Here is a 15,188-nt window from a genome sequence, read left to right as displayed (position 1 = left end):
ACATATGTCATTCAGCAGTTGAAGAATTCATACTCTCCTCATCAGCTCATGGAACACAGTCCAGTACAAACCTTGTATTACACAACAAAATGCTAAATGTACAATAGATGTGGTCTCCCTGGTACCAGGATGGGGGGATGTTCCCATCCCCCAAAGAACAGGACAGAAGAGTCAGGTTGCCTCTGGCCTTGGAGGAGGGAGAGATGTCAGATATCCTGGAAGGCATAAAATAAATAAAAAATTCATTCAATAGTGGTTGACCTTGTGGCATAATGGGTAAAGCCAGCACCTGCAATGCTGGAATCCCATATGGGCACTGGTTCAAGTTCTGGCTGCTCCTCTGATTCAGCTCCCTGCCATTAACAGGGAGCTTGGAAGAGCAGCAGAAGATGGCTCAATATTTGGGCCCCTGCACCCATGTGGGAGACCCAGAAGAAGCCCCTGGCTCCTAGCTTCGGTCTGGTGCAGCCCTGGATGTTGTGGCCTTTTGGTGAGTGAACCAGTGATGGAAGACACTCTCTCTCTCTCTAACTACATTTCAAACAAATAAAACAAATCTTAAAAAATCATTAACTAGATCAAAGATCTAAATGCAAGGCCTGTAACTACTGTGCTCCTGGGAGAATACCTGGGGAACACAATTTTTGACATTGCAATTGATGATATTTCTTTTGGATAAGATCTCAAATGCGTAGGCAACAAACATGAAATGAGGCAAATGCTTTCTGCACATCAAGGAAATAACGAAGACACAATATATATAGAAAGGGGGAAATTGGTTGCAAACTGTTTAGCTGTCAAGGGATTACTATTCAGAATAAATAAGGATCTCAACTCCACAGCAAAATAGCAAATAATCCATTTTAAAAATGATCAGGGGCTGATGTTGTGACCCAGTAGGTCAAGCCAGCATTTGGAATGCCCACATCCCATACAGGAGTTCATGTTTGAAGCTCCCACTACTCGGCCTCCAATGCAGCTTACTACTAATGCGCCCAGGAAACGGCAGATGATGGCTCAAGTACTTGAGTCCATGTCAACCACATAGTACACTTGATTGAAGTCCTAGCATCTGACTTCAGCCTGTCAAAACCCTGGCTGAAATTAGCATTTGGGGAAGCAATCCATCTGTTACACAATCTCTCTTTCTCTCTGTCTCTCTTTTCCCCCTCTGTGTGTGTTTGTGTGCATGTGTTGTGTGTGTGTGCATGTCCCCTCTCTCATGGTGTGACTCTGCCTTCAACTAAATAAACCAATCTTTAAAAAAGCATACATATTCAATTATCTGAGTGGACATTTCTCAAAACAAGCCCTACACATGGCAAAGAAGTAGATGAAAAAATGTTCAACATGAGTCATCATCAGGGAAATGCAAACCAAAATCACAATGAGATGTGTTCTCACCCCAGTTAGAGTCATTATGATTAGCAGAAAGACAAAAAATACTACCAGAGGATGATGAAGATACAGAGAAAGGGAAACGCTTACTGACAGTTGTCAGGGGTGTAAATATGTAGCGCCTGCCTGGAAAACAGTTCTGAGCTTCGTTCAAAAGCAGAACCATCTTATGATTTCAGGATGCCAAAGGAAATAAAATCATTATATCAGAGAGATATCTGCTTTTCTATGTTTGTTGCAGCACTAGTCACAGTAGCAAAGTTAAAAAAACCAACTAAGGTTTCCAAGGATGGAGAAACAAAAAACCGTGGTATATACACATGATGAACTATTATTCAGTCATAGAAAAGGATGAGGGGCCAGCCTTGTGGTGTAATGAGTTAAGCTGCCTCCTGCAACACTGGCATCCCATATGGGCACTGGTTCAATTCCTGGCTGCTCCATTTCTTTTTTATTGTATTTTTTCTTTTAAATTTTATTTAAAGTATACAAATTTCATAATACAGATTTAGAAACAGTGATTTTTCTCACTTTACATTCCCTCCCGCCCATGGTTCCACCCTTCTTCCTCATCTCTTTTCTATTCCAGTTCTTAATTTTTACAAAGATCTATTTTCATTTTACTTTAAGATTAAAATTAACCCTACACTAACTAAAGAATTCAATAAATAGCATGAAAAAAAAAACAACACTGTTCCTCAACAGTAGAGACAAGGGCAGCAAATGACCTTGGAATCTCAAAACGTCAATTTCACCCCCACTACCTTACATTTTAGGCACTCTATTAGTTCCCACAGATCAGGAAAACATATGGTATTTGTCTTTTTGGTACTAGCTTATTTCTGTAAGTTTAATGGTTTTCAGTTGCAACCATTTTGTTGCAAAAGACAGGATTTCATTTTTTTACTGCTCAGTGGTATTCCATAGTGTATGTATGCCATAATTTCCTGTTTCAGTCATCAGTTGATGGACATTTGAGTTAGGGGCCAGCACTATGGCTTAGTGAGTTAAGCTGCTGTCTGCATTGCCAACTGCCGGTTAATTGGGGCTGGTTCAAGTCCCAGTTGCTGTGTTTCCCATCAAGATTCCTGCTGATGCATCTTGTAAAGCAGTGGAGGATGGCCCAAGTCTTTGGGCCTATACACCCACATGGGAGACCCTGAGGAAGCTCCTGGCTCCTGGCTTTGGACCAGCCCAGCTCTTGCTGTTGTAACTATTTGGGGAGTAAACCAGTGGATGCAGGATCTCTCTCTCTCTTTGTTTCTCCTCTCTCTGTAACTCTGCCTTTCAAATAAATAATAAATAAATCCTTTAAAAAACAAAAAAGAACAAATAATAAGTAGGTGTTGAATTTTATTTTTTGCCTGTGTGAAAATAACCAAGACTTTTATGTTTTCAACCTGTGAATACAGTGATAGTCATGAATAGACTTTTCTAAAACCATCAGGAAATTTTATTTTATAATTGAGAGAATACAATAACTACACATCACAAGAATGTGTCATGATTTTCAAAACTTAAAAAGACACGTGGGATTAGCATTTATAGCAATCAGCAGACAAAATAGCAACACACACATCTCCTTCATGCTAGTCTTTTATCCCTTGTCTTCCTAAAGTCAAAGCAGATTTGTTTTCCTGGGATGAATATTCTTTTGATAAAAGTATTTTATTTTATCTACACTGGGTGTTTCCATTTGCTCAAATTGGGTATAGTTTTGATACCTTTGGTTCATGAGACTGATTTGGTATTTTTTACTGGATAATACACTCTCTTTCTGGTTCCAAAGTCAAAGGTGCAGTCCCATTAATTTAATTGGGAAACAATTCCACTTTTATGTCTGTGTTTGTGAAAGATGGATTTTCAATCTTGAAATTTTCTTACACATGGTCAGTTAAGTGTCTGTAATGTGTGTTTTCTTAATTTTAATACTTGTACTGTGTAAAATGACATAAAAATAAGCAGAAATGATTAATAATTCTATTCCATGATGGCCACATGGAAGTTAAACTCCACATGGAGGTGCCATGAAACTCCCTCAAAGCCTCACATATATTAAGCACTACTCAAACTCTGCACCATTTGTATATTTAGGGGATCACCTCCTACCACATAAAAAGGACTGCTACATGTGAGAGCAACCCTTTTGCCTTTTGGCTTCTTGACCTTTCTGTTTTCTGCTCTCTCTGGCCTCCTCCAACACTGTTTCCTCATAGGCAACTCTCTGGCCCACTCATGACAGGTATCTCTCCAGGTGCAGATGCCCACACTAATTTGTGAGTGATAATCACTTTAACTTTAAATAAACCCTGCTGTCACTTATAAAAAAACCCTCCAATTGGCCGGCGCCATGGCTTAACAGGCTAATCCTTCGCCTTGCGGCGCCGGCACACCAGGTTCTAGTCCCGGTTGGGGCACTGGATTCTATCCCAGTTGCCCCTCTTCCAGGCCAGCTCTCTGCTATGACCCGGGAAGGCAGTGGAGGATGGCCCAAGTCCTTGGGCCCTGCACCTGCAAGGGAGACCAGGAGAAGCACCTGGCTCCTGGCTTCGGATCAGCGAGATGCGCTGGCCGCAGCGGCCATTGGAGGGTGAACCAACGGCAAAAAGGAAGACCTTTCTCTCTGTCTCTCTCTCTCACTATCCACTCTGCCTGTCAAAACAAACAAACAAACAAACAAACAAACCTCCAATTATTCTTCTCTCCACTGCATCCACTGACAGCTCAGGGCCTGCATATTTCATACAAATCCTCCCCGTTCCTCTCTGCCACATTAGTTTCAAACAAGTATCAGAATCACCTAATTTGATTGGTAAATCTTTCAGTTCTAACTAATATCTGAGGCCTGGGTTTTCCTAAATTGTTGACATGTAGATCACACAAAGTCAAAGCGACAATGCAGTGAAAATTCTTTTCCTGAGATCAGTACGATGCCATTGTTTCATCTCTCAGTTAATTTTTTGGAATAACTGCTTAACCATTTCACAGTTCCAAATACTTTATCCTAATACTTCAGCATGCTGACTTTTCAATAGTATACACCTTATATACAACCATGGTATTACTATCACCTTGGAGAACTTTAACAGTGATATGGTAATACTATGTGCATACATGGATCATAATTAAATTTCACCAACTGTACCCATCTATATATTTCTTTTGAGAATTTGGAGAAAGAAAAAATCTAATTCTTTCTCATCATTTGCGTTCAGTTTTCATGTTTCTTTTGTCTCCTCTAATCTTAAGCCCTCAAATCACTTCAAAACATGTGTTCATTTTGGATTGATGCATAAACACCTGACCTTATTTATGGCATTTATTTGTGGTGGAATGAGAAGGCCATGCCAAGGTGGTCGCTGGCAAGCGAGCATCAGTTACTCAGGAATGGCTTTGAAACCCACCTGGCAACAGAGCCTGCCTGGCAACAGGCTGTGATTGGATGGCTTTGGAAATTGCCAACTGAAATAAACGAGTCTGCGGGCTGCTTGCCTCAAGCCTTCTTTCACCTGACTCCTGGGGTCTGTGTGGTGACTCAGCGTCTCTTGCCCCCACCACGCTCCTCCTCTCAGAAACGAATCCACTGCAACATTGTTGAGAAATCAACTGCAACATTTAGTATTGTAAGTCAGTACAGATACACAATATAGGATGATCAGATCATGGCAGTTAGCACTCCCTTGTGCTCAGATAGTATCACTTCTATGTCTTTGGAATCTTGAGACCCTTCTAGGCATTTTGAAATAGATAATTAATTTTAGACTCTAGTTGTCTCTGTACCATACAACACCAGAACTACTTCTCAGCCTCAAAGTGGGTTTTGGTTCCCCTTATCCACCCATTCACTCTCCCAACTCCCACTTCCTCTTCCCATCCTCCAGCGGCCCTTATTCTACTTTCTTTTTTTTTAACTTTTATTTAATGAATATAAATTTCCAGTATACAGCTTATGGATTACAATGGCTTCCCCTTCCCATAATTTCCCTCCCACCCGCAACCCTCCCCTCTCCCGCTCCCTCTCCCTTTCCATTCACATCAAGATTCATTTTCAATTCTATTTATATACAGAAGATCAATTTAGTATAAATACTTCAACAGTTTGCACCCACATAGAAACACAAAGTGAAACATACTGTTTGAGTACTAGTTATAGCATTAAATCAAAATGTACAGTACATTAAGGACAGAGATCCCACATCAGGAGCAAGCGCACAGTGACTCCTGTTGTTGACCCAACAAATTGACACTCTAGTTTATGGCGCCAGTAACCACCCTAGGCTGTCGTCATGAGTTGCCAAGGCTATGGAAGCCTTCCAAGTTTGCCGACTCTGATCATATTTAGACAAGGTCATAAAAGACAGGGTGAGGATAGTAACCAATGATCCTAACAGTGGCCTTAACCAGGTCTGAACAATTATACAGCATTAAGTGGGGAAGAGGACCATCAGTACACACAGGTTGGGAGTAGAGCCATTGGTGGTAGAGTAGAGGTTATGATTACAAAGGAATGAGGCCCAAGTGGACTAGACAGGGTCTAGAACAAAGGTCAGAGTCATTATTAGAGGAGCTAAGAAATGTGCTGTCTAAGCTACAAGTAATTTTTCTGATTGAGAGGCAAATAGAACCTGATAGAAGGGGCTTGATAATAATCTGGTGGGCTTTAGGCCTTGTAAGTTAAGAGGCCCAGACCTATCTATCTCTTCACATGGGGTATATCCTAAGGGAGGTGTGAACCTCCTAGGGGAAGGCACTCTGTTGACTTTCATTACTTGGCTGGCCTGGGAGGAGAGCTGGCCAGGTAAAGGCAGGGGGCATCTCTAACAAGAAATTTACAGTTCTGCCTGCAATGTTGCTGACCCTACTTGGCTGTCCCCTCAACTGCAGTGGTCACTTTGGAAGTTGGGCTGAGTGAAGGGCTTTTCAGCTTGGAGCCAATAAGATCTGTGGCTCTGACCTGTTCTTTCACTTCTCTATTCTCTTCAAGGTAGGGAACTAATTCTATTATGAAGGAATCTGTAGGATGCACAATTTAATCTTTAGACCTTATAAGAGATGGCTAAGATTTTTCTGTAATAGCATAGCCAAAATAAGAACTTAAATAATAATCTCATAGCTAGATTCACATCGCCATCAGCGAAGTATACAGTAAGTAAAAAAAAAAACCTCCCTTTCAGACCAAAGGGAAAGAAAGTTTTAAAGTGAGAATATAATTTTCCTCATGGGCATTGTCTACCTTAGAAAAACTACTACAGAACATGCCTGTGACTATAGACTTGTAGTTCAGGCCACCAAAGATTAGAGATGGGACACGGGCACTCCCTTGACTTGCATCGTCTGGTCTGCTTGAACACAAACCAGGAGGAAAAGAAAGCTAGGCATCAGAAGCAATGGGTGGCAGGCCTATTAATGGCTGATCTGTACAGTGATCTGCCCTCAAGGAGACCCAACAGGCCAGTCCACTGCAGTGGCTTTCAATGTGGTAAGCCTGGGCTTCAGCAGAAGTCAGCTTGTGAAGAGCCCTGGCAGCTCTGCCAAGAGTTGGATCACTGGAAATGGACCTGCCCTGGAATCGAAGGATGCCCAGGTCAGAGCCACAGACCTTATTCTACTTTCTACTTGTATGAGATCAACAATTTTAGCTTCTGCATGTGAAAGAGAAAATATGATATTTGCTAGATGTGCTTGATTATTTTTACTAACACAATGCCCTCTAGTTCCATGTTGCCTTGAAAGAGTGGATTTCCTTTTTTTCCTTTTTTTAAAGATTTATTTTTATTTATTTTAAAGGCAGAATTATGAGGAGAGAAAAAGAGAGGGAGAGAGGGAGAGAGGGAGAGGGAAAGAGAGGGAGAGAGAGGGAGAGAGAGGGAGAGAGAGAGAGAGAGAGAGAGAGAGAGAGAGAGAGAGAGAGAGAGAGAAATCATTAATCTGCTGTTTCACTTTCCAAATGGCCACAACTGCTTGGGGCTGGGCCAGGCTGAAGCCATTAATTTCATCAGTCTCCATGTGCATGCAGGATCACAAGGACCATCTTCTGCTGCTTTCTGAGGCTCATTAGGAGAGAGCTGGATCAGAAGTGGAGCAGGGGCCAGCATAGCGACATAAAGGGTAAAGCCTCCACCTAAAATGCCTGCATCCCACGAGTTCCAGACTCAGCTGCTCCATTTCCAATCCAGTTCGCTGTTGATGGCCTGGGAAAAGCAGCAGAAGATGACCCAAGTATTTGAGCTCCTGCTACCCATGTGGGAGACCTGGAAGAAGCTCATGGCTCCTGACTTCAACCCTGCACAGCCCTGGCTATTGCAGCCATATGAGGATTAAACCAATGGATAACAGATCTCTGTCTCTCTCACTCTCCCCCTTTCTCTCTCTCTCACCTCCCTGTAGCTCTGATTTTCAGATAAATAAATCAAATTCGTAAAGAACTGTATTTGTCTCCACCTCTCTCTTGGTCTCTCTGCCTTTCAAATAAATCAATACATAAATCTCCATGAAAAAAAAACTTCAGCTTGAACACATGATTAGCAATAACCAGTTTTAAAAAGATTTATCTATTTGAAAGGCAGAATTAGACAAAGAGAGAGAGAGAGTTAGAGTTAGAGATATCTTCCATCTCCTGGTTCACCTCCAAATGGCTGCAATGGTCAGGACTGGGCCAGGGTAAAGCCAGGAGCTAGGAGCTTCTTCCAGGTCTTCCACATGGGTGCAGGGGCCCAAGCACTTGGGCCATCTTCTGCTACTTTTCCAAGGCACATTAGCATGGATCATGGATCAGAAGCAGAGTGGCTGAGACTCCAACTGGTGCCCATATGGAATGCCAGCACTGCAGACAGTGGCTTAATCCCCTGTGCCACAGTGCCAGCCCCACCTTCTCATGATTTATGAGTTAAACTTTTGAATCTAGGAATGTAAGTGATGGTTGCTATGCTGCTAAAAGGAAAAGAGAAAGGAAAGGAAAGGAAAAGAAAGGAAAGGAGGAAGAAAAGAAGGTGGAAGGAAGTAATGAAGGAAGGAAGAAAGGAAAAAGGAAAAAGGAAGGAAGGAAGAAAAAGAGAGAGAAGAAGGAAGGAAGAAAAGAAAACACAGGGAAACCATTTTAATCTGTACATATTGACAGCATGCTATTTAAAATCAAGAACAACCTAGTGAAGCCCTCTTTTGCAATCTCTGTTAGACCTTGCACTGGGCACAACAGCCAGCACAGTAAGAAGATCCTCAATTGAATTACATTTCCAAATTATATTTCTCAAAGTTACTGAGAAAACCCCAGAAGGTGATAGACAAAATTTTTAAAGATATAATAGAGGATATCATGGTGGCTGAGTTGAAGGTCATCATGCAATTGAAAAATCCAAATGCATTGTTATTATTCATACCCACATAAATTGCCATTGTAAGCAGCAAATACAAGAGCAGCAACACTCTCAATGTTGTGGGAACATGTAATAAATGTACATTACATGAATTCATAAAAGATAAAAGTTAATCTAAACAGAAAGATTATGACTGTGAAGACCTACCAAAAAGGAGAGACATTCCAATTTGGTAGCTATCTTACACTTACAGAGAACCAATTTTCAGTAACCTGATATATTCAGAAAAAACACTCGAAATTCATGGCAACTGGGCTTTCAGGGAATTTGACATGCAGAAGAGTGCGCACGTGCGCGCACGCACGCGCCTGTGTGTGTGTGTGTGTGCAATAGTGATGATGGGTTTGGTGATGATCAGGAAGACATAGAGACTTTCCCGAGCAGATATCAAGATGTACGCTTAGGTGATAAAGATCAAGACAGTGAGGTATTGGCATAGGAACATGGAAATCCGTGTGTACAACAGAGCAGGGAGCTCAGAACGTGAGACACGTAACTGGGCATCCAAATGTCTGTGACGTCAACAAATATTTGCTCAGGGGCAGAATCTGCCTTGAGAAGCTCCGCCATAGGAATACGGGTGGGCGCAAGAATGCGTACTGTTTACACATAAATTAGTGAAGGAGTTTAAGGTGTTGTAAACATGTATTCACTCAAGATGGTTCACAGTCTAAAAAAGGAGCGTACCCTGGGCAAGAAAGGTGCCACAGGAGTTACTGGCGGTTCCGGTAGAGGCCACACCGGGGCGAAGTGTGAGGCCCGGCAGATTCCGAGTAGCGGCGGATCTGGAAGTGCATTGGTCGCCGGCCACTGGGTGGGGTAAGATACTGTACTCAAATCTTATTGGCCCGTGTGGGAAGAACTGGGAATGGAGCCAGAGGGAGTCCGAGGGAGCCAGGCAGAGCCAGAGGGGGCACCAGCAGAGGAATTTAGGATTCCCTCAGGTTCCCTTTCTGAGCTGATTGACTCTTAGCTGCTGGAGGCTGGGTAACCAAAGGCTGGTATCAAGAATTTGACCTTCCTTTACCATACCTTGTTCCACACTACCTCTCTGTGCCACTGGACCCCTAACCCCTTGCCTGCCTTCACCTAGGTGGGGTCCCCTCCTGGGTCCTGAAGTCCTAACTCACTTGTAGCCCTCATGTGGAACCCCTTCTGGGAGGAGCCCTCTCCCTAGTTCCTGGTCACTAGCCGTATGTCCCTGGCCATGATTTTGAGGAGGGGAGAAGGGAAAGATTGTGATTTCTTAGGAGATGAGATAGGGCATGCAGTGGGAGCTGGGCTGTGTAGTTTCCACTGCTTGTGCATGTAAAGGCTATGGAAGAGAGTAGGAAGTTGGTGTAGTCAGTGCATGGGTTTGTGTGAGTGCAGAGAGGATTGGGGATCCAAGAGGAAAACTGGTGCAACGAGGAGATAGAAGCATAGTGGCCAGGGCTGGACCTGGCTTCTTAGGCCTTGCAATGAATATTATTGAGTGATGAATCCAAGGAATGACAGAGGGGATAAAATAAAATAATAACAGAAATAGTGCCAGGATCCTGGAGTACAGTAAGGCATTCTGGGGAGTGAGATGGTAATCAATTTAAAGGCATGGGGTGAGGGGAGGAAGTAAGGAAGAAATCAAGATTATGGTGGAGAACAAGGAAAAAAAATCAGAATTGTATATGAGGGGGAAACTGAACGTTGTGCATACTTGAGTCTGATAATACAATCCAGTGCAAGGGGCATAAACACATGTGTGTGAGTACATGAACGCAGGAGTTTAGGAAGACAATTGTTGATGTGGATGTCAGGAATGCTTGCTATGTTTGGCAGTGTGCAGGGTGATCCATCAGGAGGCATGGTAGTGATTTTTCAAGGGGACCAGGAGTGCGTATGTGTCCCTTAAAAGTGATTCACCTACAGAAGGGTTAATGAGAGCAAGGATGACAAGGATCAGGAGAGTAAGGTATGCATGAGTGGAGTTCCCTCAGAAGGAGGCTACAGTAGTAATTAGGTTAGTGTGGGAAGGTTGGACAAAGCCAACTTTCATTGGAAAAAAAGGGAATGGGCTGTCTGTTAAGAATGGTGAGTAGGACAGAAAAGGGAGGTGCAACCCTTGAACATGGTTTTCCAAAGACAGAAGAAGGATGGTGGAAATAGGAGATCATGTGGCCATTCTGACCTCTGCTTCTGATCATAGAAATATGGAACCCCAAGAAATACCTGCTGTACCCAGCTGCCCCTCCAACTTCAAGTACACCAGAACACATGAGACTGGAGCACCGTGGGGGCTTGAACCTGGCCCCAGAGGAGCTGTAGGTCTTTGTGTCTGCTGTCACAACCATGGCATCGCTGCCCAAACTATGGGCCAGGAGCATGTCTGCCTCTTCCAGGCCTGTCAGTGTCACAACTCTGTCTTTTTCTTGTGAGTATGGTGTCTGACAAGGGGAGGGATCATGTCTTTTCTAAATGTGACTAACTTTAGAATTGAAATCTCTTTTTTTAGGGAACCTTGCAAGGCCTTGCCTACTATGACTACCCTGAAGAGGGAGCAGGGGGCACAGATAAAGAATCAGCTGACTCTTGGTATGATCAAGAGCATGGCTATTGCTCCCGGGACTCCCCTCTATGTCAAGAATATGGCCATGGAAGCAGCAGTCCACCATAAGTGGATAGCCAGGAAGTGGGCCTGAGTTAGGGTGGAGGAAACGTGAGTAGTTCAGTCACTAGCCCAATCACGGAATTGTGGTGCAGCCTTGGGCAATTTACTGGTTGGCTCATAGCTTGCCTAAATATAAACAGTCATCAATGTTGTCAAGCAAGTGTTTGTAGAAAGGAAAGATCTGGGGAGTAGGCGGTGGGTAGAAAGTTCCACGGTGAGATGAGAACTCAATTTGGGGCTATACCTGAGAGACATGGGGTTGATATGGTGAGGGGTGAGAAGCAGAGGTTAAACAAAGTGCTCCCTTGTCTTTCACAGATGGGAAGATGATCACTATGCCCCAGCCACAGGCCTGCCCTTGCTACATCCCCAATCAGGTAAGGAGAGTCTGTTTCCAGTTGGGGAGGCTCCCATCCATCCATTGCCCACATGATTTCTACTTGTCCCAAAGGCATGGATTCCATCTGCAACACTAGGGCCCGATTTCCCTTGTTGCAAAAGGCATGATCGACTGGCTGGTCTTGAAGGCCTTTAGAATTTCCATGGTTATGGGATCCTATCTTCATCTCAAAAAAAAAAAAAAACATGCACACTCTTACTTTCCTGGATAGTCTCACACCTGACTGAAGCTTGTGCTCTCTGGCCCTGTAGGGGATACCCCCAGGGATGTTGTTGTTAAGCCATCCCCCAGAACCTACATTTCTGCCCTGCACTCCAGTGACCACAGAGCCACCACAGATGTTTGCTATTTCTGGTCAGCCCCATGGGCCTACTCTTCTGCCTGGCATGTGAGTACAGTGCTAGCCATGAGCTGGTTGTGTCCTGTGCTGTCATGTGCCAAACCTTGTGCTTGATACTGTGAATTAAGAAGAAGCAGGAGAGAAAGAGCAGAAGGAGGAAAAGGAAAAAGTTAAGGCCAAGGAGAAGGCAGGATCTGAAACACATGAAAGGTTAGGGCTCTCTCAGCTTTGCTGTTACCCATTTGTGAGACCTTGGACCAAAGACTTAATGTATCCCAGCCTCCATTTCCTACCTCTGTTCTGAGGGCAATAATTGTATGTACAGAGCATTGAAAAGAGGACTATGAAGAGGCCTGCAATGTCATCAGCATTCAGCTATCTAAGGAAGTTGTTCCAGTTTATCAGATGGACAGGCTTAAAGACCTAAGCTGCAAAGCAGGGTCTTAATAGGGAGGGCCACTGAGGCCCTTAGGAAACTCCAGGGTTCCATTTTAGGAAGAATGTGTGGGTGAGGCAAGCTCCTCCCTCAAGGTCCATGGGTATCAGGCAACATGGAGATGAGAACCAGTCCTTGAATAGGGACGACAATAACATCTCTCCAAGGGCTTTGCAAATTAAAACACGGCCACCTGTGCTTTCCCATCATCTTCCCTGAGGTCCATAGGGAGAAAGGCTGGCAGCAGTTAGAGTCTCAGGATACATATGCAAAAGAGGTGTGGAACCATAAACAGATGGAACAGGAAGAGAGACTTGCTCAAGCCACAACAATATAGTCCCATGGGCCTTTGGATTGCAGACAAGAAACTCTGCCCCACTTTCTGTGTACTGATGCTATGTGTCTGTCAGAGGGTTTAATCCCCTGGCCTCTCCTCTCCTTGTTTGCAGATGCTCAAGACTGATCCTTCAGCCTTGTGCCACCCTTGACCCTCGTCTACTGCAGCCACAGGTTCTGGGGAAGGTGTGGGGTCCAGAAACCTGGTGTGGGCTGAGGTTACGTGATGTGGGCAGGAGCAGGTTGGGGAGTGGTTGAAGGGAGTATGGGCATGAAGGGACACTTGTCCCATTGGGAGGAGGTGTGGCTTTCCAGCACTGTTCTCTGATGGCCTTTCTTTCCAGGTCCAGAAAGGCTCTGAGCAAGATGTGGTTGCTGCTTCCGAGTGGCAGCGGAAGCTGGAGGCTGCTGAGGCACTGTTGGCTCTAAAATACTCTCGCCCAGTGCCAACTGACTCCACCACTCTGGCCCAGCCCTGTGGCCCTCCAGGTAGCAGGCCCTTGAAAGGGCGCCCCAAAGGTGGGGATAGTTGGGAAAGAGCAATAGGTGGGTTGAGGTGAGCAGGAATCAGCAGTTTCTAACTGGGAAATCAGGTTCAATGGGTTGACTTTCCTTGGTTCTGGGTACTATGGCTCCTCAGTGTGATCCCTGATATGGTACCTGAGCATTGCCCAGTGAACTTTGAGAATGTCAAGCTTTGTGTTCTGTGATGCGTTCTGTGTCCTGAAGTCAAGCAACAAGGAAACTGAGCCTCTGAGAGAGGCAGGTACTTGCTCTATTACATGTGCATAACAAGTGGGAGAACCAGGTTGTTGATCTCAGTGCAGTGTTCTGTCCTTAGACAACTGTGGTCTGCTGTGGCCTGGGTAAGACACAGAGAGGTTTAAAGGGCTTGGTCTGGTACTTGCCATTAGGGTCTTTTTGTCCAGTCTCAATGTGGAACTTGGCTGCCTTCCCACATTGTGTTGTGCAACCGAACCACAATGATTTTTCCAAAGAAGATGGGCTATGGGAGCTCTTAGTAGGAGAAATACCTGGGAGTCTGAGGATCAGAGCTAGGTACCCTCAGACAAGGGTGGTATGTGGGTGCATAAGTGAAACAATAGATCTAAAAGAACTGCCGGGACAGAAGAGTGCAAGCTGCACAGGTTACCAATCACAGAGTGTGATGCCTGACCAGAGATTGCAGGTGGTGAGGAGCAAGGGATTCTTTTTGAACTAGAGCTAGAAGAATGTTTCCAGATACTGGGCTTGACAAAAAGGCATGTGGTGACTGTGGTTGATGGGTTGAGGCAGGCAAGACTGAGATATGGAAAACAGAGGAGTTTCAAAGCTTGTGCAGTAATCATGGTGACAAATCTATGATGGTGCTGGAAAACCAAGAGGGGAGACCAGGGAGGGGATATGGATGTGACCTGGCTCTGAATCCATCCTTTCTTTCTATAGCTCCTGCTGGAGAAAGAACACTGCAATCTCCCATTCCTGCTGAGTGTGCCAGGTCAGCCACCTCCAATTCACTGCCTGGTGGACATCTGGGCTGCATCTGAGTTAGGATCCCAAAGGATGAGGCATGGTTAGAGCTGCCTATATGAATTCCTGTTTTGAATTGCACAATCATTAGTGCTAAATGCTGAACATCATTTGTTAGAGCCTTCAGGCATTTTTTAGACTTGCAGAGCCTTATTATATGTGGAGGAATTCTTTGGTTGAGGTTCGATACTCTTGTACCTCCACAGCTTACTCCTTTGGATACTTGCATCCTTTTTATGTCTCTTATTAAAAACAGAATTATATACCTTTACCAAATGAATCTGTCATGGGGTTTGCAATAAGTTCATGTGTTGCTTTTTTTAAAAAATTATCGACATACTCTGTACATTCACACCTATATTCATGGTGGCTTCACTTTGTATCTAGGTTTGTGTAAGTGAGTAGATAATAACATCTAGTTGTAAGGCATGGGATGTATGAGTCTTTGTTAACCACACCAGAATGTAGACAATCCTGACTGTAATATACATGTTCAACTCATGATTCAAAATGAGTATCACCTTCCCTTATAACTGGGATTTCTTATCTAGACTAGATAAGAAGATAATAGAGGAAAAAGTAGGGACATTTATTCACTGTGCAATTGAGTATCTGTATCTGGAATAGCAAGTTTCCTGTTTCCAGAGGACTGGGAGTGGCAACAACAACAGGATCAAGCAGGTCACATCATAGCAGGCCCTACTGGCTGTGGACAACTGACAGTGTATGCT

At 44.1% G+C, this 15,188-nt stretch overlaps 1 protein-coding gene across 1 annotated transcript; it reads left to right on the top strand.

Moving 5' to 3' along the window:
- The first annotated feature begins 11,750 nt into the window (after nucleotides 1-11,750).
- LOC133752714 (doublesex- and mab-3-related transcription factor C1-like) lies at nucleotides 11,751-14,474 on the top strand. Its single transcript, XM_062183076.1, has 5 exons — nucleotides 11,751-11,792; nucleotides 12,067-12,203; nucleotides 13,041-13,101; nucleotides 13,272-13,416; nucleotides 14,374-14,474. The coding sequence occupies exons 1-5, from the start codon at nucleotides 11,751-11,753 to the stop codon at nucleotides 14,472-14,474; spliced, it is 486 nt and encodes a 161-aa protein (XP_062039060.1).
- The last annotated feature ends 714 nt before the right edge of the window (nucleotides 14,475-15,188 follow it).

Source organism: Lepus europaeus, chromosome X, assembly GCF_033115175.1.
Source record: "Lepus europaeus isolate LE1 chromosome X, mLepTim1.pri, whole genome shotgun sequence".
NCBI classification, from domain to species: Eukaryota; Metazoa; Chordata; class Mammalia; order Lagomorpha; family Leporidae; genus Lepus; species Lepus europaeus.
This window is presented reverse-complemented; position numbering and strand designations above follow the sequence as displayed.

What these genes read in the sequence shown, in the direction of transcription:
- LOC133752714 (XM_062183076.1), top strand. Translation starts at nt 11,751, where the DNA reads ATGCCCCAGCCACAGGCCTGCCCTTGCTACATCCCCAATCAG. An exon ending in CTTGCTACATCCCCAATCAG is followed by an intron (nt 11,793 to 12,066) that starts GTAAGGAGAGTC and finishes CTGGCCCTGTAG; the next exon opens with GGGATACCCCCAGGGATGTT. An exon ending in CCTACTCTTCTGCCTGGCAT is followed by an intron (nt 12,204 to 13,040) that starts GTGAGTACAGTG and finishes CCTTGTTTGCAG; the next exon opens with ATGCTCAAGACTGATCCTTC.